The sequence below is a fragment of the Scomber japonicus genome, chromosome 1, assembly GCF_027409825.1.
Source record: "Scomber japonicus isolate fScoJap1 chromosome 1, fScoJap1.pri, whole genome shotgun sequence".
In the NCBI taxonomy this organism is placed as follows: Eukaryota; Metazoa; Chordata; class Actinopteri; order Scombriformes; family Scombridae; genus Scomber; species Scomber japonicus.
The window spans coordinates 41,767,758-41,790,659 of NC_070578.1; the positions used below are offsets into that span (position 1 = coordinate 41,767,758).

At 39.9% G+C, this 22,902-nt stretch overlaps 1 protein-coding gene across 1 annotated transcript; it reads left to right on the forward strand.

Annotated features, from left to right (window-relative positions):
* Positions 1-16,320: 16,320 nt before the first annotated feature.
* On the forward strand, positions 16,321-17,336 carry LOC128359672 (forkhead box protein B1-like). Its single transcript, XM_053320079.1, has one exon. The coding sequence runs from the start codon at positions 16,321-16,323 to the stop codon at positions 17,239-17,241; it is 921 nt and encodes a 306-aa protein (XP_053176054.1). The 3' UTR covers positions 17,242-17,336.
* The last annotated feature ends 5,566 nt before the right edge of the window (positions 17,337-22,902 follow it).

A 22,902-nucleotide genomic window follows, 5' to 3' on the forward strand; every position in this document is an offset into this window, starting at 1 on the left:
TTTGTATTTGTGTGATTCATAAAGTGACTCAATAAGAAGAACTTCCCTGACATGTGAGGAGAAATGAACATATTAGAGCTGTACCGTACCGTACCGTCCTTTTCCACTTTATCCGGGGTCGGGTCTCGGGGGCAGCAGCCTAAGCAGGAAGCCCAGACTTCCCTCTCCCCAGCCACTTCGTCCAGCTCTTCCCGGGGGATCCCGAGGCGTTCCCAGGCCAGCCGAGAGACATAGTCTCTCCAGCGTGTCCTGGGTCTCCTACCGGTGGGACGGGCCCTGAACACCTCACCAGGGAGGCGTCCGGGAGGCATCCTGACTAGATGCCCGAGCCTCCTCATCTGGCTCCTCTCGACGTGGAGGAGCAGCGGGTCTACTCCGAGCTCCCTCCGGATAACTGAGCTTCTCACCCTATCTCTAAGGGAGAGCCCAGCCAGCCTACGGAGGAAGCTCATTTCAGCCGCTTGTACCCGCCATCTTGTTCTTTGGGTCACTACCCAAAGCTCATGACCAGAGGTGAGGGTAGGAACCCAAAGCTCATGACCATAGGTGAGGGTAGGAACCCAAAGCTCATGACCAGAGGTGAGGGTAGGAACCCAAAGCTCATGACCAGAGGTGAGGGTAGGAACCCAAAGCTCATGACCAGAGGTGAGGGTAGGAACCCAAAGCTCATGACCAGAGGTGAGGGTAGGAACCCAAAGCTCATGACCAGAGGTGAGGGTAGGAACCAAGATGGACTGGTAAATCTTCACCACGACGAAGAGCTGATCATTATTTATTAATGTACAGTGCTGCTGAGTTTGGGTCATAATAACAAAACTCACAAGAATCAAACCAAAATAAAATGAAAGTAAAAGTAAATTAAACTCAAACTCTTCTGAAGCAGGAGGATTAACTCACGCTGGCAGCTCATTTCCTGTTTTTTACAGTGTAATATGGAAACTTGAAACTTTACAGTGAAGGAGACAAAACTTCAATAAATCAACAATATTTACAGAGGAAACGATGATTTAAGGATTTTAAAGTCACAACTGAACTTTACTGTGCAGGAAACAAATAAAACACAAATTATTATTAATATTTAAAGCTGAATATTTTCTACGTCTTTAACTTTCTTGTTTCTTCTTGTTGTTGAGGATGTAATGTGCTTTTTCTACCACTAGGTGGCACAAATAAGGTCAAAGTTCAGCAGAATGAAGTATGAAGTCCAAGTATAGTAACGAAAAGACTCATTTACTCTCCTCCTTTCTTTCTTTCTTTCTTGTTCATTCTTTCTTCTTTCTCCATTTTCTTTTTTCTTTTTAGTTCTTTCTTTCCTCATTGTCCTCCTTTTGCTTGATTTTTTTATTTCTAATTTTTCTTTCTTTTCTTCTTTCCTCATTGTTCTTTCTTTCTTTGACTTCTTGTTCTCTTTCTTTTCTTTTCTTTCTTTCTTTCCCTTCTTTCTGGTTCTTTCTTTCTTTCTTTCTTCCTTTCTTTCTCATCCTTCTTGTTCCCTTTCTTTCTTTCTTTCTTTCTTTCTTTCTTTCTTTCTTTCTTCCTCTTCCTTCTGGTTCTCTCTTTCTTTCTTCCTTCCTTCCTCTTCCTTCATGTTCTTTCTTTCTTCCTCTTCCTTCTGGTTCTCTCTTTCTTTCTTTCTTTCTTTCTTCCTCTTCCTTCTGGTTCTCTCTTTCTTTCTTTCTTCCTTCCTTCCTTTTCCTTCATGTTCTTTCTTTCTTTCTTTCTTCCTCTTCCTTCTGGTTCTCTCTTTCTTTCTTCCTTCCTTCCTCTTCCTTCATGTTCTTTCTTTCTTTCTTCCTCTTCCTTCTGGTTCTCTCTTTCTTTCTTTCTTTCTTTCTTTCTTTCTTTCTTCCTCTTCCTTCTGGTTCTCTCTTTCTTTCTTTCTTTCTTTCTTTCTTTCTTTCTTTCTTTCTTCCTCTTCCTTCTGGTTCTTTCTTTCTTTCTTTCTTTCTTTCTTTCTTTCTTTCTTCCTCTTCCTTCTGGTTCTTTCTTTCTTTCTCTCTTTCTTTCTTTCTTTCTTTCTTTCTTTCTTTCTTTCTTCCTTCTTTCTTCCTCTCTTTCTCATCCTCCTTCTTCTTCCTTCATGTTCTTTCTTTCTTTATTTCCTTTCATTCTTTCGGCTGAAGCTTCATATTAGTTTCAGATCAAGGAGAACCTCTTAGTGTTTCCTGTTGAGCTTTAACGTTAAAACACATCTACACAGAATTTTTGGCTTTTTTTTTGCTCAGAAAAAAAACCTTAAACGATTCCTTAATTAAATTTATTACAGATTAATTTCCTTTTAATCAATCAATCAGCTAATTATTGCAGCTTTAGATCTCTGCAGTGTTTAGTTTGGGTCATTATGTGTCGTCAGATGTCAGGAGTCACAAGCTCGGAGGTCCAATCAGAGCAAAAACCTCCCTCTGCCATTTTTAAAAGTTAATTTCGGAGGTAATGAGTGCTGAGCTCCCGCTAATTCAGCATCGCTCCGAGATCCAGGAGGAGGAGGAGGAGGAGGAGGAGGAGGAGGAGGAGGAGATCTGCTTTTTCTCATTACCGATTTGTGAAACATTCTCATTGCTCGTGTATTTAATTGAGCTGCAGAAATGCAATATCAGGAGGACTTGGGGATAAATAAGCAGCGTTCCCATTGGTCCCACTGAGGAGCTATTGATGTTCTATAAATCCCAGTCAGGAGAAATTTAATTGAGTTATACCACGCTGAATTACCTCGCATCTAAATGGCATCCAGGTCCGGGCAAATGGAATAATTAGGCTAAAATGTTACGGAGTGTTTTTCCCCGAGTGATGCGAGGCCGCTGATGTTCACTCGATTGGTTGAATTTATAAGAGAAGCATCAGATAACAGGAGCGAGCAGGGAGCAGTTTAGAGTTTAGAGTCGAGACGCTGGAAATAAAAACGGCTGCTGACACGAAGAGACGACACATACGAGACGTTAGAGGCTTTAAACTCTTCAGACTCTAGTTCAGTTTTTAGTGGATTTCTTCAGCCGATAAAACTACAAAGCATTAAATTATTGAGACTAAAGGCTCATTGTTCTCCTTTAAAACCTGTAAGTTAAAGTCCAGGTATCAGCTTCATTTTTAAGGAAGAGTAAATAAGCTAAAGATAGATTACAATCCTTTTTATTTTAGTCTAAATATAGAAACTCAACTCTTTTTCTGTTTTCATGTGATTAATGGTGGTTGCATGTTTCATTTTAATCAATATTTAAACTTTATTTTGTTACCTCAGTTTATTACTAATCATGTTTGTGTGAGTTTGGATGCAAAGATTGATTTCATTTGCTTCACAGTATCAAAGTATTACAGTAGTACTGACAGGAGATGCATATTTAAATGAAATGTAATCAATGTACAAAATGTGAAACTAGCTAAAATGTGACATCATCATCATCATCATCATCATCCGGCCAATCAGAAACCTACAAGCACACATTGCTGCGAGATCATTGTTAAATCTCTGAGTGTTATAAATCTCTCTGCAGTGTGTTAATATCTGATAAACCTTTAAAGGAGACAAATTCTTTTCTTTTCATTATATTCTGTTCTGATGTTGGATATTAAACGTGTGTCAAAGGTCAAAACCTTGAAGATTTGGATTTATGTTCACAGAGCTGACAGTGTGAAAAATGGAGAAAACTTTCAAACCAGAGTTTCTTGATTTCCATCTGCGATCAGATTCCAGAAGCAAAAAGTCAGTAAAACATTGTAGTTTTAGCTAAATGACTGTTTTCTGTATTAAAGTCAGTAATTTTATATTTTTTTCTGATGTCAGATAATAAACACGGTCTGGAACTAGAGCTGAACGTAAGTAGGATGTTCCGGAATCTTTGGTTGCTAAGGTGGTTGTTGCTAAGGTGTCTCCAATCTCAGGTGTGGAGTTCTGGTCCTCTGAAATGAGGCCAACCAGGAAGTAACTTAGAGCTGCATTCTATCAAAAGGCCACCAGGGGGCGACCGTCTCTATACAAGTCAATGGAGAATTCACCAACTTCTCACTTGATTTCTAACCTCAGTAAATGTTTTCAAAATGTGTTTATGGTCTCAATCGCTAGTTTAAAGCCTTCTTCAATGCAGTATGATGTTCATTTGGGACATTTTGGCCTCCCTGATTTTATATGTGACGATAAAGCAGGGTATGCATTAGGGCGTGGCTACGTCCTGATTGACAGGTTGATTGACCAATGTCCTCGAGATCCAGCCCTCGCAACCATAGCAACCTCCCCGCTCCGCCCATGGCCCCGCCTCATGCCCATATAAGTAGAATCCGTGTTTTTATTTTTCCCAGCATGCACCTGACATTTTCAAGATGGCGCTGCCTAGATTAGAAACTATTGGCTTCTGAGCAGTAGTCCACAAACCAATGGGTGACGTCACAGATATTACGTCCATTTCTTCTATACAGTCTGTGGTTCCAACATGTACGGATGTGATTTGAGAAGTTGAACATTTGGAGTAAAGAAGGAGAAAAAGAAGTGAAATCCTGCTACTATAGTTAGAGTGGGGGGAGGGGGGGGGTCTTAAAGAGACAGGAGCTAAAACGGCCTGTTAATAGACAGAGGCTGAACTGAGCGTAGGGCTGAACGATTTTAGGAAAAGATCTAATTGCGATTTTTCTGGCAGATATTGCGATTTCGATTTGATTCACGATTTCCTTCAAATCAAGCTTCAGTGCAATATTCACAATGTACAGTAACATTAAAACATTAAATGCTATTACTCCAATGCAAGGATAAAAACTAAAGACCAATGGCAGTTATTACAAATGAAGAACTAAAAGAGTACTTAAAAAAAGTATGGCAAAAAATCCTTAATTGTATTAATTAAAAAAAAAAAGCTAAATAGAATACAAAACAATTCCAAAAAACCACACGTCAGGGTGAAGTGCAGAACAAATAAAATCCCAAAAATACTTAAATCAACAATAATACTCGCTTCCCTGACATCTTTACATCACTCAGCATTTACACTCTGCGTACAGCTGTGGGATGGCAACCTGGTTGAAGTAGGTGCGGGAGGGAATCATATATCTTCTGTCCAGCGTGCGGAGGAGGTTTTTAAATCTCTCGGTGTCTCCGCTGCTCTTATCATACAGAGTTACACTGGCAGAACATGCTGTAATTGTAGTGTGTTTGCTACAGTGGGCCTGAGTATCATTTTCACCGGACTTTTCACCGGACTTTTTCGTCATGCAAATGCTTGTGTTGATTTTTCAAGTGCCGGTACAAATTGGTTGTATTTCCGCTGGATGTTGCAACTTTAGCGCGACAGGTTTTGCACAGTACCTGTTTCAGGTGCACGTCTGCAGCCTCAAACCCGAAACACTCCCAAATGACCGACGTGCTGGTTTTCTTGGGGGTTATATCCCCTAACTCCACTTCAGGTCCAGCTGAAGCTATTTCTGAATAATTATAATTAAGGAGCCGGTTAATACTGATTGGTTAGCGTGACCTGTCCACGAGTAGCATGCCGCTTCTGATTGGTGAGCTTGGCAGGATGGTAGGGAGACGGCATGTATGTGTAAAATAGTTGACACAACAGATCCTGGGTCAGTCAGGAGCGCTGCAAAAACAGCAGCTTTGGCGATCACATGATCGCGCTGTCTGAAATCGCAATTTCGATCAGAAAACGATAAATCGTTCAGCCCTAACTGAGCAGCTGCATAAAGGACCAGTAGAAGATAAATAAGGAGTTTTTATACCAGTAGAGACTCAGAATATTAATATAGAGACTCAGAATATTAATATAGAGCTGAGATGAGCAGATCCGTCCTCTTTAAGGTTGAGCTTGTGTCCCTGCTGCCTCTCTGCTGCCTCTCTGTGTATTGGCAGCCTGCTGCAGTAATAATCTGTCAGAGTGGCTCTTTAACGAGTGCTGACGCTTCATTCGCCGCTCTTCACAGACGCTAATCGCCCCGCTAATTAGCAGCGCTCCTAAAGGCCGCCTCTCGTTTACTAATCAGCCTCCAATTAGCTTAATCAGCGGTTTAATTGGAGTAATCGCCTCCTGAACGGAGAGCCACTCGAGCGTGAGAGCTCAGAGCCGCAGACCCGCTGAACCTGGAAACCCTGCTGGGAGCCGAGAGCAGCGATGCTCAGAGACAACAAAGCTCCTGGTGTCAGTGTGTGAGGATCAGCTGACCTTTGACCCCACACTCTGTTTAATTCATCCAGTGTTTGTAGTCTAAGTATATTGAAGTAATACATCTTAAAGGCTGCAGTGTTTAAATGTGTGTGAAGGCTCTCTGTGTGTGTGTGTGTAGATTTAAAAGCAGCATCAGGTTTGTTAAAATGTACATTTAGTATTTTTGTTGGTTTTATATCATTTAAATGACATTTGCACCATTTTTTACCAAAAGTAAGACAATGTCAAATGGTGTAACCACAAAAGAATGATACATATTAAATATTTGATCCACCTAGAAAGAAAGATAAAGGAGGTAAGAAGGAAGGAAGAAAAGAAGAAAGAAAGAACGAAAGATAAAGGAGAAAGGAGAAAGAAAGGAAGAAGTGGAGAAAGAAAGAAAGAAAGAGAGAGGAGAAAGAACAAGAAGTAGAAGGAGAGTGTGAAGGTATTCATACGTTTATTTTCACATTTTAACCCTTTAACATTTAAACATGGACACAGTAACACGGCTCTGATCTGTGGCTCCAGACAGCAGGAGGTCAGCAGTGTGTGTTTAACCTTTGACCTTTCCTTCTCAGTGGAGTTGTCTGTCAATATGAAAAGTAAAGAGACACTTCAATGAAGGATCCATAATCATTGAACCTGCTCAGATACTGTCTGGACTGTATTTACATGTCTGTCTGTTATTTACAGCTGGTAAACTTTAGATGGAACTTTCTTTAAATACGAGGATGAATCTCCATAATTACCTCTGCTTTCATCCAACGACCTCGCTGTGCTTTCCAGCTTTGCATATCATGTGATGCATGATACGTATATGCACATATTTATGAAAAGCTGATTAGAACCTTGGTTATATGTTTATATGGCAGAGATTTTAATGATGCTACTCTGTGATACAAAGCTGAGTCCATTCAGCTGTGACTGGGAACTGATATTTTTACCTTTTTTAAAAACAAATGCAAGCCAAAATCCGAGTTTTAGCCAATCTAGATTGGAACCAGATGCTCTTATGAAGTCTGAATAGTCATAAATCACATGAAACCAGAGTGAAACCAGCTTTGGGAGGAAGTTTGGACAGATGTGTCTGAGTCTGAACAGCTCCAAACACTCTGTCTCTCTACATCTCTATGCTACGTCACTCTATGCGACACCAGACCTGCTTATTCCAGTTGTTGCTAGGTGACATCACTGGAGGCAACAGAGGACGTTGAAAACATCAGTCCATGGACAGAGGACCAAACCATATTCTTAATCTTTGGGGAGATGACTTGGTTCTGTCGCAATTATATGACATCATACAATACACACTAGATCCTCCACTCCGACTCCACAACCTGTCAGCTTGGTCATTAATGTGGTCCAGTCTGAACAGAGCTAAAAGCAGTGTGGCGAGTCAGGCCTATAAATCAGATTAGAATCAGATTTGCTGCAGTCTGAACGCAGCCTTAAAGACGACTAGTCAAACATCATGTGGCTCCATTGTCTCGTGATAAATGCTTAACCCTCCTGTTGTCCTCAGGTTAAGGAAGGAAGGAAAGGAGTAAGGAGGAAAAGAGGAAGGAAGTAAGCAGAGAAGGAAGGGACGAAGGAAGGAAGGAAGGAAAGGAGTAAGGAGGAAAAGAGGAAGGAAGTAAGGAGAGAAGGAAGGGACGAAGAAAGGAAGGAAGGAAAGGAGTAGGGAGGAAAAGAGGAAGGAAGTAAGGAGAGAAGGAAGGAAGGAAGAAAAGGAGTGAGGACGAAAAGAGGAAGGAAGGAAGGAAGCAAGCAAGGAAGGATGGAAGGAGGAAGGAGCAAAGAAAGAGGGGAGGAGGGGAAGAAGGAAGGAAAAATTAAAGAAAGAGGGCAGAAGGAAGGAAGGAAGGAAGGAAGGAACTCAAGGAAGGAAGTCAAAAGGGATGTGGTCAAATTGACCCGGGAGGACGACACAAGGGTTAAAAACCTAAATCTGATTTTTGCACTGAAGCTCACAGCGGTTAAATCCAGCTCAGTGTTTCTGTGTCTGATGATCTGAGAAACTTCCCAAATCTGCTCCTCTGTATTCAGACAGAGTAACGCACTGATTTACTCTAGTTTGAATTCTCTCCACCTCCAGGTGGAGGCGACGGAGGAGGCGATGGAGGAGGCGATGGAGGAGGCGTGCTAGGTGGCAACATTTCACTTTCATTTGGTTCATCATAAGGGTCTGACTAGTATGGGGGCGGGGGGGGGCGTTGGTAGTTAATCCGTCACAAATTGGAGGCTCGGCTGCTCTCGATGATGTCAGCAACAGAGGAAACACACACACACACACACACGCATACACACACAGGTTAATTAGTTTGATGTTTGGTACCTGAACGCATCGTCACTGTGTGTGTGTGTGGGTGTGGGTGTGGGTGTGGGTGTGGGTGTGTGTGTGGTTGCCAATGGTTACCAACAAACAACAATCCAGCCTATAAGTATAAATTTGAACTTTTATTTCTTCTCTTATATTTTAAAATAATTACAAAGCTGTTTTCATCCGAGTTTAACAAAAAATGTGAGTAGCTGCTAGTTGCTTCAGGATCAGGTGACGATCAATCAATCAATCAATCAATCAGTCAATCAGTCAGTCAATCAGTCAGTCAGTCAGTCAAAGAAGACTTTAATGTACTTCAGCCTGAGTATAACACACTCAAACCTCCCACTCATCTGTCACCAGTCCAGTTGCATTGTGGGTAATGTAGGCCCAGTGTTTTCTGACAAAGAAAGAAAGAAAGAATGTGAGGAATAAAAAAAAGAGACCTCCTGATATCTTTGTTTCTGCTGCATCGATTTTTCATCCTTTTTTTTAATACTTCCTGTCGAGAGTCTGACAGCGTTGTACGAGTGAAATGAGAAATCTCTATTTATAAATCTACGAATGGAGATGTTGTTCTCTTCTTCTTCTTCTTCTTCTTCTTCTTCTACTGTCACATTTACATTCCCAGTCCTCAGAGAAAGAGCGACGGCAAACCTACCAGCTGATCGGCTCTTCATCTGCCTCCAGCTCAAGTGTGTTTCCGCAGCGTTGAGTGTGTGTGTGTGTGTGTGTGTTGAGAGTGTGTGTGTGTGTGTGTGTGTGTGTGTGTGTGTGGTCTGCCTCCTCTCACACTCTGAATGCAGCTGAAGTGTTGGGGGATGATGAGGAGCGTGCTGAAGCACCGTCGCTGCTGCTCTGCATTTTAACTACAGCGACGTGTTCACTGTGTTTGCTGCTCTTCAGAGAATCACTCAGAGAATCACTCCTAAAGAAATCTCTGCTTCAGTTTAACAATGAAGCTGACAAAAGTACAATTTTGAACATTTCTCCATATCACACACTCTCTTTCTCTCTCTCTCTCTCTCTCTCTCTCTGTCTCTGTCTCTCTCTCTCTCTCTCTCTCTCTCTCTCTCTGTCTCTGTCTCTCTCTATCTGTGTCTCTCTCTCTCTCTCTCTCTCTGTCTCTCTCTCTGTGTGTCTCTCTCTCTCTCTCTCTCTCTCTGTCTCTCTCTCTGTGTGTCTCTCTCTCTCTCTCTCTCTCTCTCTCTCTCTCTCTCTGTCTTTCAAACAAACTGAACAACAGATAAAATGATCTTAGTTGTAGTTTTCTTTTCATCGTCTCCATGGTAACTGTATAGTGTTCAAATTAAAACTAGTCAATTCCTTCAAAATATAACTAAATTAAAACTAGTCAATTCCTTCAAATTAAAACTAAAGTGACCAGCAGTTAAAATGATGTTAGTTGTAGTTTTCTATTCATCGTTTCCATGGTAACTGTATAGTGTTCAGTGTGACTTGTTGAGATAATGGGCTAGTACCACAAACACAGTGTCAGCATTATTTCATCCTTTACAGCTTCTACTAATCAAGGTTTTCCTCCTAATACCTGAAACAAGAAAACTAAGACTACAACTATATAAACATTACACTAAAACTGTGAACCAGTTGATTTGCTTTTCCACGGCTCTGTGTTTAGGGAGCCACGTCATTACGTCACCGTATACGTCAGTTACGTCGCTGCTTTCCCATAAAGACTAGCGCCAACATCGAAGCAACAATAATACAAAGAAGAAGAAGAAACAGCAACAACAACGATGGCAGACTAGCGTTTGTACAGCTGTTGCTCCTCGCTCTACGAAGCTTCATTAGCATCCGAACACAGCAGATACGTTTCTGCTGCTCGACATGATTGAGATAGTTACGTTAGCCTTTGTTGTAAGCTAACGTTAGCTGGCAGAGCACAGCTAACTCACAACGCAAATGTGTCTGAATTTCACCATCAGTCAAATGTTGAAGGGATAATTCACTCCTTATCTATTCACCACTATGCAGTCTTGTAAGCGGTTCTTTCTTCTAGTCCAGCAAAGAACCGGTGCCACTCTGGAACCGTTTTTTCTGGCCGAGAGCTGGTTCTTTGTCGGTCGAAACAGGAAAACCGGTTCCAAATTAAGCATTGGCCCAAAACCAGAACCAGCACTGGAACTGTTTTGGTGGAAAAGGGCTAACAGTGCTGTTATATTACTGGACGTCCCCGTAAACCCTGACATCCCTGTAAACCCTGATGTCCCTGTACACCCTGACGTCCCCGTAAATCCTAATGTCCTCACCTGATGTCCCTGTAAACTCTGATGTCCTCACAGTGCTGTAAACCCTGATGTCCTCATAATGCTGTTATATTCCTGGAGGTCCCTGTAAACCCTGATGTCCTCACAGTGCTGTTATATTCCTGGAGGTCCCCGTAAACCCTGATGTCCCTGTAAACCCTGATGTCCTCACAGTGCTGTAAACCCTGATGTCCCCATAAACCCTGATGTCCTCACAGTGCTGTCATTTCCCTGGAGGTCCCCGTAAACTCTGATGTCCTCACAGTGCTGTCATTTCCCTGGAGGTCCCCGTAAACCCTGATGTCCTGTAAACCCTGATGTCCTCACAGTGCTGTTATATTCCTGGAGGTCCCTGTAAACTCTGATGTCCTCACTGTGCTGTGATATCCCTGGAGGTCCCCGTAAACCCTGATAACGAGAACGAGTCTCATCTTCATTAACGAGCTGACGTCACACTTCCTGTTTTATTAATAAAGCCGCTGACTAATGAATGAAACACACACGCGGCATGTTAATGAGAATCCTGCTAATTAATTGACAGCTTATTAAATATTCATTACTGTTAAAGTTTAATGTTCCAACCTGCTGATTATTATTATCATCGTTATAATGCTGCTGTTTATTAATTAATATAAAACATTAAAATAATAAATATATAATCAGCTGATAGATGTTTATAACACACTGTAATACAGTTATAAGCAGATATAAGGACATTTAATGTGTTAACCCTCCTGTCGTCCTCGAGTCAAGGAAGGGAGGGAGGAAGGAAGGAAGAAGGAAGGAAAGGAGGGAGGAAAGGAGGAAGGAAAGGAGGGAGGAAAGGAGGAAGGAAGGAGGGAAGGAAGAAAGTTAGGAAAGAAGGACAGAGGAAAGAAAGAGAGAAAGAGGGAGGGAGGAAAAAGGAAGGGAGGAAGGAAAGGAGGGAGGGAGGAAAGGAGGGAGGAAGTAAGAAGGAAGGAAAGGAGGGAGGAAGGAAGGAAGGGAGAGAGGAAAAGAAAGAGGGAAGGAAAGGAGGGAGGAAGAAAGGAAGGAAGGGAGGGAGGAAAGGAAAGAGGGAAGGAAAGGAGGGAGGGAGGGAGGAAGGAAGGGAGGGAGGAAAGGAGGAAGTAAGAAGGAAGGAAAGGAGGGAGGAAGAGAGGGAGGAAAGGAAAGAGGGAAGGAAAGGAGGGAGGAAGGAAGGAGGGAAGGAAGAAAGGCAGGAAAGAAGGACAGAGGAAAGAAAGAGAGGAGAGAGGGAGGAAAAAAGGAAGGGAGGAAGGAATAAGGAAGGAAAGAAGGAAGAAAAGGAGGGAGGAAGGAAGGGAGGGAGGAAAGGAAAGAGGGAATGAAAGAAGGGAAGGAAGGGAGGGAGGAAAGGAGGGAAGGAAAGAGGGAAGGAAGGAGGGAAGGGAGAATGGTAGGAAAGAAGGACAGAGGAAAGAAAGATAGAAGGAGGAAGGGAGGAAGGAAAGAAGGAAGAAAAGGAGGGAGGGAGGAAAGGAAAGAGGGAATGAAAGAAGGGAAGGAAGGGAGGGAGGAAAGGAAGGAGGGAAGGAAAGGAGGGAGGAAGGAAGGAGGGAAGGAAGAAAGGTAGGAAAGAAGGACAGAGGAAAGAAAGATAGAAGGAGGGAGGGAGGAAAAAAGGAAGGGAGGAAGGAATAAGGAAGGAAAGGAGAAAGGAATGAAAAGGAGGAAGAAGGAAGGAAAGGAGGGAAGAAAAGGAGGGAGGAAGGGAGGGAGGAAAGGAAAGGAAAGAAGGAGGGAAGAAAGGGGGATGGAGGAAGTACAGACGGAAGGGAGGAAAGAAGAATAAGAGGAGGGAGGACGACACGAGAGTTAAATAATTATAATATTTTATATTATTACAGCTGAGTTTTATTATAATCATCTCCTCATAACTCCATTAAAGTGTTTTATAAGTTATTTATTAAATGTTTAAATACTAATTGTTTAAGTCTTTCATTAGTTTGCTGTTTTATTTTATTTAACCTTTAAGTAATAATAGTTTTAATAGAAGTGGTAGTAGAGTTAACATCAGTCAAACTTATTTCTTTATTAATACAAACAATAAATACATTTATAATAGTTTAATATGAAGGTTATATAATAAAGATTATAATGTTATTCCAGTCTGTCTGTAAAGGCTTTTATATATATATATTATAATTATATATAAACTAACATTACATATATTATATATTATTCTAACTACTCGTACATGTATGATTTCTATATTTCATCTGCTTGCTTTTACATATTTAAAGTTTCATTATTTACACCAGAGTCAAATTCCTCTTATAAACTTAATAAATAATAAAACTGAATCTCATTAAACTGATTAAACACTTTTACTACAATAATAATAATAATAATAAACTTACCAGACTCCATCACACATTATCTAATAAAGACTAAATTAATAATAATATAATAATACTGAAACCAAACAGCTGCAAACCTCAGAAAACATAAATAGTATAGAGAGTATATAAAATAAATAAATGTAAATACTTTCATTCTGTAAATTAAACTCTTAAATTACACATTAAATAAAACCCCTAACCCATCAGTGCTGAAAGACAAACTCATATTATTGATTATTTTAGTTTTCTTATTTATCAGAAAAATCTAAAATCATGTTGAGATCAATAAAATAAATAAATATAAATGAACAATAAACATAAATCAGTTTAAAACCTTTAAATGACAAATATGAAACATTATTAAAATAAAAATTACAATATATATATATTTAAACAGTGTGTGTGTCTGTCTCTGTGTGTGTGTGTGTGTGTGTGTGTGTGTGTGTGTGTGTCTCTCTCTCTGTGTGTGTGTGTGTGTGTGTGTGTCTCTCTCTGTGTGTGTGTGTGTGTGTGTGTGTGTCTCTCTCTCTCTCTGCGTGTGTGTGTGTTTGTGTGTGTGTTCAGAGTGTGTGTGTGTGTGTCTCTGTGTGTGTGTTCAGAGTGTGTGTGTGTGTGTGTGTGTCTCTCTCTGTGTGTGTGTGTGTGTGTCTCTCTCTCTGTGTGTGTGTGTGTGTGTGTCTCCGTGTGTGTGTGTGTGTGTGTGTGTGTGTCTCCGTGTGTGTGTGTGTGTGTCTCCGTGTGTGTGTGTGTGTTCGGAGCGTGTCTTTGCATCCTGAGCGCTCTCAGTCAGATTATCAGCTCTGAGGTCAAAGGTCAGACGTGTGAAAGTGGCTGTTTGGTGTCACAGCCCCCCCACCCCCCCTTCACCCCCCCCCTCCCCCTCTGCCCCCCCCCCCCTCTCCTCAGGGAGCATTAAAGCCGTCAGCTCCTCCACTTTAAATCCTCCCTCGGTGCTTTGACTCGTCTGATCTGATAAAAACATGACAAAGAAAATCAGCTGAGATAAAAACACAGAAACAACATTTCATTTATTTAATGAAGCCTTTCTGTCTGTTACACTTTATCTATTATAGTTTATTGATTATTGTAAATCTATAAAACTCATTTAAACAATCAACTGACTCACACATAATAATTAAAATACTTAAGATTTCATTATAATTAATAACTCATAATTATAAATACTGAAACAACCTTTTTTAATTAAATTATTATTATTACTATTATTCTAATTATTACTGTTATTATCATTATTATCATTATTATTATTATATTATATATTATTATCATTATTATGACAATGTTAATATTACTGTGTATTATAATAATGAATTAAATAAAGATGTAATTTCAAATGTGTTGAATTGTTAATATTAATAAAGTTGTTTTTTTTAAATATGATAACAATAATGCAACAATAATGATAATAGTAATAATAGCCTAATTATAAATGATTAATTGGAATGACGTCACAGTTTAATCAATTATCAGACGACCGGGGTCCACTTTAACATTTTAACATTTAAATATCTCCACAACAGAAAAATCCAATAAACTAAATTCATTAAACTCATTTTTATTTTGCTTGTTAACATTAAAAAAACAATTAAAATGTTTAAAATGTCGTTTGTGAATTAACAGAATCGTTCTTCGTAATTTAAAACCATCAAAATCTGAATAAACCTTTTAAAGGATTAATAAATAATAAGAGAATAAATATAAAAGTGTTTTCATCGTTTAAAAGCTCCTCGTGGTGATTAAAGCTTTAAATTTAAGGTTTAATTAATTAATCTGTTATAAAATCTCATGATCTATAAAATCAGCGCGTGAGAAGAAAAGACGAGCACGTGCGCAAAAATAAAGAGATAATTATGACAGTTTAAAGTTTTCTAGTTTTGTAATATTTTGTGACATTAAATCCTTTAACATTTAACATTTATGATTTATGATTTAGGATCAATTTAAAAATTCAAAACCGGAAATAAAACGTAAAAATCAGATAAAGCGTTAAATTTAAATCCGGATGTACGAAAAATCAAAGATCATAAAATCGTGTTATTAAAGCTTATTAAATGTGTTATCTTCCCTCAATATGTTCCTCATCTTCATCTCTTTGATCTCATCCTAAATGATGAAGTCGTTTATATGGAGGAGAGGAGTCTGCAGCTTCCGGCTCGCGCGCGCTGCAGAAAGAAAAAAAAAAGAAAAGAAGAAGAAAGACATAAAACAGAAAGAAAACAAATTACCATTAAAGCTTCTCAAACAGCAGCTCAGCGGCTCTATTTGTCAATGCAAATTGGAGAGGGGCACCCTGACCCCCCCCCCCCCCACACACACCCCCCCTCATCACACACACACACACACACACACACACACACACACACACACCAGCCCATGGTCACATTTGGGGACGTTACATAGACTTACATTCATTTTCTGGAGACCTTAACCTTAACTTCTGCCTCCAATTAACTTGTTCAGAGTCTGAAATGTGTCCCCAAAAGTAGCCTCAAACACACACACACACACACACACACACACACACACACACACACACACACTGTGCGTAAAGTCTTGTCAAACATACCTCCACACAGAGCGCCTCGCAGCTCCACACGCATCCGACCATCGAGCTCCTCTTCGCGGCTTTTCTCGCCTCTTTTTCCCGCCGCGGCTTCAGATGGAAGTGACTCGTGTTGGCTCAGTGCGTCCATGTAAATACGTGTAAATGAAACCACATCATGCCTCCGACCCCCCCTCCTCCTCCTCTCTGAACCCCCCTCCCTCCCTCCCTCCTCCCTCCCTCCTCCTCCTCCTCCTCCCTGGATGTGATCATGTGATAGTGAAGAAGTGGCCCATTAATGAAGCTCCTCTCCGGGGGTCTTTTCTGCTCCTGTCACCGTCCAGCTCACACACGGGACAGACCGGGACATGGAGGAGGCAGCAGCCGCTTAACGCAGCTCAGGATCGGAGCAGGAGGACGGGACAGCACGGTGCACCTGCCGGGGACGCGCAGCAGGCACGCTCACAGGAGAGGAAACTTTTACTCAACTCGCTGTCGGAGTTTCGGCTCCAGCTTTGTGCGTAAAGAGCCATGCGTGCCAAACACCAGGCGAGTTTCTTTTCGTGCGTAAAGCTGCTTTGAAGAGTTGGAACAGCTCCGACAAAGTTTGCACAGAGTGAGGAGAGTCTTTGCTGCTCTCTGCAGACTGAGACTCAACTGATCCCGGTCCCGGTCCCGGACCCGGTTCAGCAGAATAATGCCTCGCCCCGGGAGGAACACGTACAGCGACCAGAAGCCTCCCTACTCCTACATCTCCCTCACGGCCATGGCCATCCAGAGCTGCCCGGAGAAGATGCTTCCCCTCAGTGAGATTTACAAGTTCATCATGGACCGGTTCCCGTACTACCGGGAGAACACGCAGCGGTGGCAGAACTCTCTGCGCCACAATCTCTCCTTCAACGACTGCTTCATCAAGATCCCGCGCAGACCGGACCAGCCGGGGAAGGGCAGCTTCTGGGCTCTGCACCCGAGCTGCGGAGACATGTTTGAGAACGGGAGTTTTCTGCGCAGGAGGAAACGCTTCAAAGTGGGCGGCATGCAGTCCGCGGACCCGCTGGTTCCCACCAAGCCTCAGGACGCAGCGTCCTACCTGCAGCAGCAGCAGGCCAAGCTGCGGCTGAGCGCGCTGCACGGATACAACCTGAGCTCCGTGTCTCAGCCCTCCAGCTTCAAACACCCGTTCGCCATCGAGAACATCATCGCCAGAGAGTACAAGATGCCCGGCGGGCTGGCGGCCTTCTCCACCGCCGGATACCCGCTGCACAACCAGCTGACCCCGGCCTGGCCGCACATGTACGGCTCCGGGATGATGGACCCCTCGGCCCCCATCTCCATGGCAACCAGCGACTACTCTCCCTACGGCATGCCGTTCAAATCCATCTGCCACGGCGGCCAGACTCTTCCCGCCATCCCGGTGCCCATCAAACCCACCCCCGCCTCGCTGCCGGGCCTGCCGGGGCTCCACACACACCTCCCGGCTTTCCTGGCCAGCTCTCCCCGCTCTCTGAGCCCCACATCCCCGCAGACAGCCACCGGGCAGAGCAGCCCGGCCGGGCCCGGAGAGGCGCTGCCCTCCTCGGCCTCCAACACGCTGCAGTCCGTGGTGGCGGTGCACTGACCGGAACCTGACTTTAATCTTTTTATATTAAAACAAAAAACAAACAAACTCGATTTAAAAAAAATGAACAAAAAACTAAAAGAGTGGAAAAGACTTCTTCATCACCTCCAAAGCTTTTATCTCCTGGACAAACGTCGCGAGGATGCGCGTGTCATTTTATTTTGAAACAGAAGCGACTTTAAACAACAACCCGACATCTGATCTCATCCCCTAAAAATCAAATAAATCACTATTATATATTTTTTTCTTCAACAAACACATTTAATTATTTTGCAGCTGAAGGTTTAAATGGTTTTATTTGAACAGGTTTAATGTAGTTTGGATAATTCAGTTATTAATATATAATCTTTCTTTCAGGGTTAATTAACTATCTGAAGCTCCTCATATAGAAACCATCATTATTATAATTATTACACATTATAATAAACCACTCTGCTATGTGTTAATGTTTATTACTGAGCTCTGATCTTTAGAGTCGCTCCTGTTTTAAAGCTTTTTATTTGTTTGTCTCATTTTCAGCTAAACAATTTTCATCCATCATGTTCAGAAAAAGCAGCCAGTTGACCTTTGACCTTTAGCCACACAACACACATTATTTTATCTCCAGTAAAATCCTTCCTTTCTTTTTCCTGTTAGAATAATTTTATAATTTTAATTTCTGCCAGAAACTAAAAATCATTTGAACCTTTTCCTCCACATTCCTCCAGTCTGAGCTGGAGTCGAGCAGCTCGGATGTGTTGGTGATAAATTAAAAGGATCTTTTGTGTCTGAAGCCTTTTCTTCTCAAACTGAAAGAAAACTCTGCAGATTAATGACTTTTTAACTTCTTTTATTTTTCCTCTCTGTTGTTTCTTCAGTTCAAAAAAAAAACCTCTGAAAGGAAGTTTCATTTTCTCACATGCAGGATTTTTATCTTTAAAGAAAACTAAAATTAAAAAAAGAACATTATTATTATTATTACAACAAAAGTCAAAATGAAAAACCAAATAATTCCACTTCCACTTTGTCTTTTTTCCTCCTTATTTTTTAAAACCTTTTATTTTTTGTGGATATGAACAATCGCAGAGATGAAGTAGAAGAAGAAGAAGAAGAAGAAGAAATAAGACTTGAAATCATATATTTATGTCAGAAAAGTAAAAAATAAAAATAAAAACCCTACTGGAGATATTTGACCATGAATGCAACGATCTGCTGTCTCTGATGCACTTTTTAAAATAATGAGATCTAGATGTTTTTTATTCTGAAAGCCTGTTTGGTTGTTTTTTGGGTTTTTTTTTTTTTTTTTTTTAAGCTGTGGTGTCAAAATAAAAGCACCGTGTGTTGTATTTGTATCTGCTGCATGCTTCTCCTGTCTGAAGAAAAGAAAAGAGAAATATAATTCAGTGTTTGTAAGTTTATTATTATTATTATTATTATTATAATTTGGGCTGAAAGCGTAAAGCATGAACATGAACAGCTGATCTGTCTAAAAAAAAAAAAACCTTCATGGAGAAAAAATACAGTTTAAAAAAAAAACAAAAAACAGCAGTGAAGCTTTTTATTCACACACACACACACACACACACACACACACACACACACAGAGACACACACACACACAGAGACACACACACACACACACAGAGAGACACACGCACACACACACACACAGAGAGACACACACACACACACACACTCACACACACACACACACACACACACACACACACAGAGACACACACACACACACACACACAGAGAGACACACGCACACACACACACACACACATGCACACACGCACACACACACACAGAGACACACACACACGGGTAACAATCTTTAATTTCTATAATATATTAAAATCAGCCTTAAAAGTTTAAAAGTTGAGTTTTCATGGTTTTTATCAGGTTGCAGCTTTAATTTTTATTTTTTATTAAATCTACAAAAATGTCAGAAAACTGTGAAAAATGTTAAATATAGTTTCTCTCGTTGAGTCTGACGAACAAACTACAAGCAAAGAGATTTAAACAATATGAAACAGAAACATTTAGATTATAATTATTTATAATATTTAACATCTAAATACAGAGTTATATGTGTTGGTTTGCAGCTCGTCTCTAAAAGTAGAAGACAACAAGTGAAATTTGACTAAAATCATCATTTAAATAAAATTTTTAGACTAAATAATATTTAGTTGTATTAAAGCAGATCTGAAACTTTATGATTATTTTCTTTATTGAAGGAGAATCTTTTTTAAAAATGTCAGAAAATGTGTGAAAGATGTTCCTCATAGTTTCCTAAAGAGACGTCGGCTAATTCCTCTAAACTCTGAATAACAGAGAAAATCAAAGAGATTAAAAATAATTAAAAATATTTTACAGAAATATGAAACAAAGGAAATAAAATCAACATCAAAGTCATTTCAGCTCAACACTTAAATCAAATTACTTATAATGATGGTTAACTTCCTGTTTATTAATTAAAATAAAGACTATAAATTAAAGTTGACATTAATAACATTTCTCACATATTAAAATATATTTGAATATTTCTGAGTTAAAAACATGAACAGACATTTTTATCTGCAGCAGCTCGTCATGTGATGTGTTTAAATCCTTCAAACTAACAGAGATATGAGAGGAAACTACGGCTTTTATTAAATAAATAAATAAATATTTCAGTTTAATTTACAGTAAATGATTCATCACACAAAACTAAACGTAAAGATTTATTTATACATTTATCACAATTTTTTAAAAAGAGTAAAAAGCATCAAACAGATAAAAGCAGAAGTCGACTCTCTTTATCTTTCCTGTATGTTAGTTTTTATTTATTTATTATTCAACATATTTCTTTATTTTATGCTTTTTTACTGATTTTAAGGATGATGATACATTAACTAGAAATCACTCAATGACTTTAAATGCTGCTGAAAACTAATAAAATCAACATTAGAGCTTCAGATCACAAAGAAATACATTTTATATAAAACCTTAAAAACTGATTGTGTAATATAATCTCTATAGTTAAAAACTGAAAGAGTTTAATTTAATGTGCTGATCTGTTTTTAAATGACACAACGACACATTCAACATGGAGAAAAGATGCATTTTATATATTTATTACTGAGCAGTTTTAACATTAACAGACTTATTTTATATTTATTTAACTTAGATTCTTGTAGACTCGTCTCACCTGGAACTGAAGTCATTATTAAAGCTTCAGCAGGTTCCTTCTCACACATCAGAGAACCGTTCTCACGTTCTCCACTTCCTCACGTTCTCATCCTCACAGTCCAGTGTTTGAATTTAACTTTATCTGACTCACAGTTCATTTCCTCTTAATTCAAACTATTCACACACTCTGTATTTGACCTTAAACCTGCTTTAATATAAACACATCTGATGTCTTATAACTTTATAAAGTATAATAGCTAGTAGCTAACATGTTGTTTTATACTTGATAAAACCTTAAAGTCTGTAAAGTAAGAATAAATATGTGTTCTGAGTTTGACATACCACAGAAAAGTGTGTTGTTAACCACCCTGCCAAATTTGAATGATTAAAAAAATCACCAAATATATGAAATTAGGCTTCAAAGTTGTGTAAAAATCAGCCTCTTTCTCTGCTCCCAAACGCTGAAGCCCCGCCCCCTACCAAGTGTCACCTGTCAATCAAAGTCACCACCTCTACCAGAAACATGGATGCTACATCTGAGAGCTTTCTGCTGCTAACTCTGCTGCTAGTTCCGTGGCTAACTCGTTGGCTAGCTCGGCTGCTAGCTTGGCGGCTAACTCGGTGGCTAGCTCGGCTGCTAGCTCGGCTGCTAACTCAGCTAACAGGCTAACTGTAGACTGTAGTAGTAGTAGTGCTAACTCAGCTAACTGGCTAAGTGTAGACTGTAGTAGTAGTAGTGCTAACTCAGCTAACTGGCTAACTGTAGACTGTAGTAGTAGTAGTGCTAACTCAGCTAACTGGCTAACTGTAGACTGTAGTAGTAGTAGTGCTAACTCAGCTAACTGGCTAACTGTAGACTGTAGTAGTAGTAGTGTGTGCTGAATGTATTTATACCTCTACAGCAGCAGGGGCGGGTTTATGCTAATCCTAGCTCCACAATTCAAATCTAAATGGTTGAAATGCTTTTTACACCTTTTTTAGAAATACATTTATGACCTATTTAATGTGTTTAGAAGAAAACTGATGGGAAACTTTTTCATATTACTTGATATCACTTTATTTCAGTCGATACATTAAAGGTATGAAGTGATAGCCCAACACCTTTATTAACCCTGCTGAACCTCCAGCTGGGGTTAGGGTTAATCAAGCTGTTGGTCATCTGAAGGTAACCAGTAAAGGAAGTCTCCAGTCTCACACTGACACACAGGTAGTTTAATACAGTACTAAAGGAAGATGTTTTCTCTTATTAACGGTGTAATATAAAAATCAAAGCACCGCCGCGATGGTTGAACCTAACAGCTGATGTATGAGACATACATCTAGATATAAATGATTCATTGGTTGTCATTATTTAACACTAAAATACTAGTTTCCAGTTTTCCATCATAATAAACTGAACATCTTTGTGTTTGTGGCTGCTGTAGGGTTGGGTGATTATGGCAAAAATCTAAATCACCATTAATTGAACTCTTAACCTGGATTATGATTAATGAAGGATTATCTCCTCCTTTCATGAACTATGATTGTTTGGTTTAGTATTTTCCACTGCTGCCCTCACACATGAGGATCTTTAGGGAGTGAAAATAAAGATGTTTTAACCTTCATGTTGTCCTTGAGTCAAGGAAGGAGGAAGGAAGGAAAGGAGAGAGGAAGGAAAAAACGAAGGAAGGAAGGACAGGATTAAGAAAAGAAGGAAGGAAGGAAAGGAGGGAGGAAAGGAGACAAGTTTTAAATCCCTTAAAGATATGAAACCATTGCTGTCATGAGTGTTTCCTGATCTGACACTTCTATGCTAACGGTTTAATTCAGTTTAGGCTTTAGACTTAAACTACTCAGTTAAAGTTTACTGATGGTTTTTATTCACTTTTGGGGGAAAACAACAAGCTGAATCTATTTTATAAGTTTACAAAGAAACTTCTTCAGGGTCCTTTTATATTTTTGGTTAAAACTTGAACGCATCGTATTTATAAACCATTAGTCTCAGTTTTTTGTCTTTTAATTTGTTCTTTGTTCCTTTTTTCTTTATGTCGTCACTTCTTCTGTCTGATTATCAGCTTGTCAATCAAACTGTGAAGCACTTTGAACTTAATGAACCTGAATGGAAGCTGCTGTAGTTAAAGCTCGGCTGATTGATTGATTGATTGGTTGATCGATCCCATGTAATCACATTGTTAACTGTGTGTGTCTGCTGTAGTGAACAAGCAAAGAAACTGATGGAAATGTGCCAAAAAACAAACTAAACTAGGAGCTAAAAATGATTATAAACACCTTTTAACAAACAGTCCTTTAATCTATTATTAAATATTTAATAAATATATGAAGTAAAGCAGCGAAAAGTGCCGAAAAAAGCTGTAAAAATCAGAATCAGCTCATTTTAAAGCAGGTTTGTGACCCTGTTGAGTGCTGAATTTAATCTGAGGAGCTTCAGAGGTTAATGTGTGTGTGTGTGTGTGTGTGTGTGTGTGTGTGTGTGTGTGTGTGTGGTCGTGCATGTGTGTGTGTGTG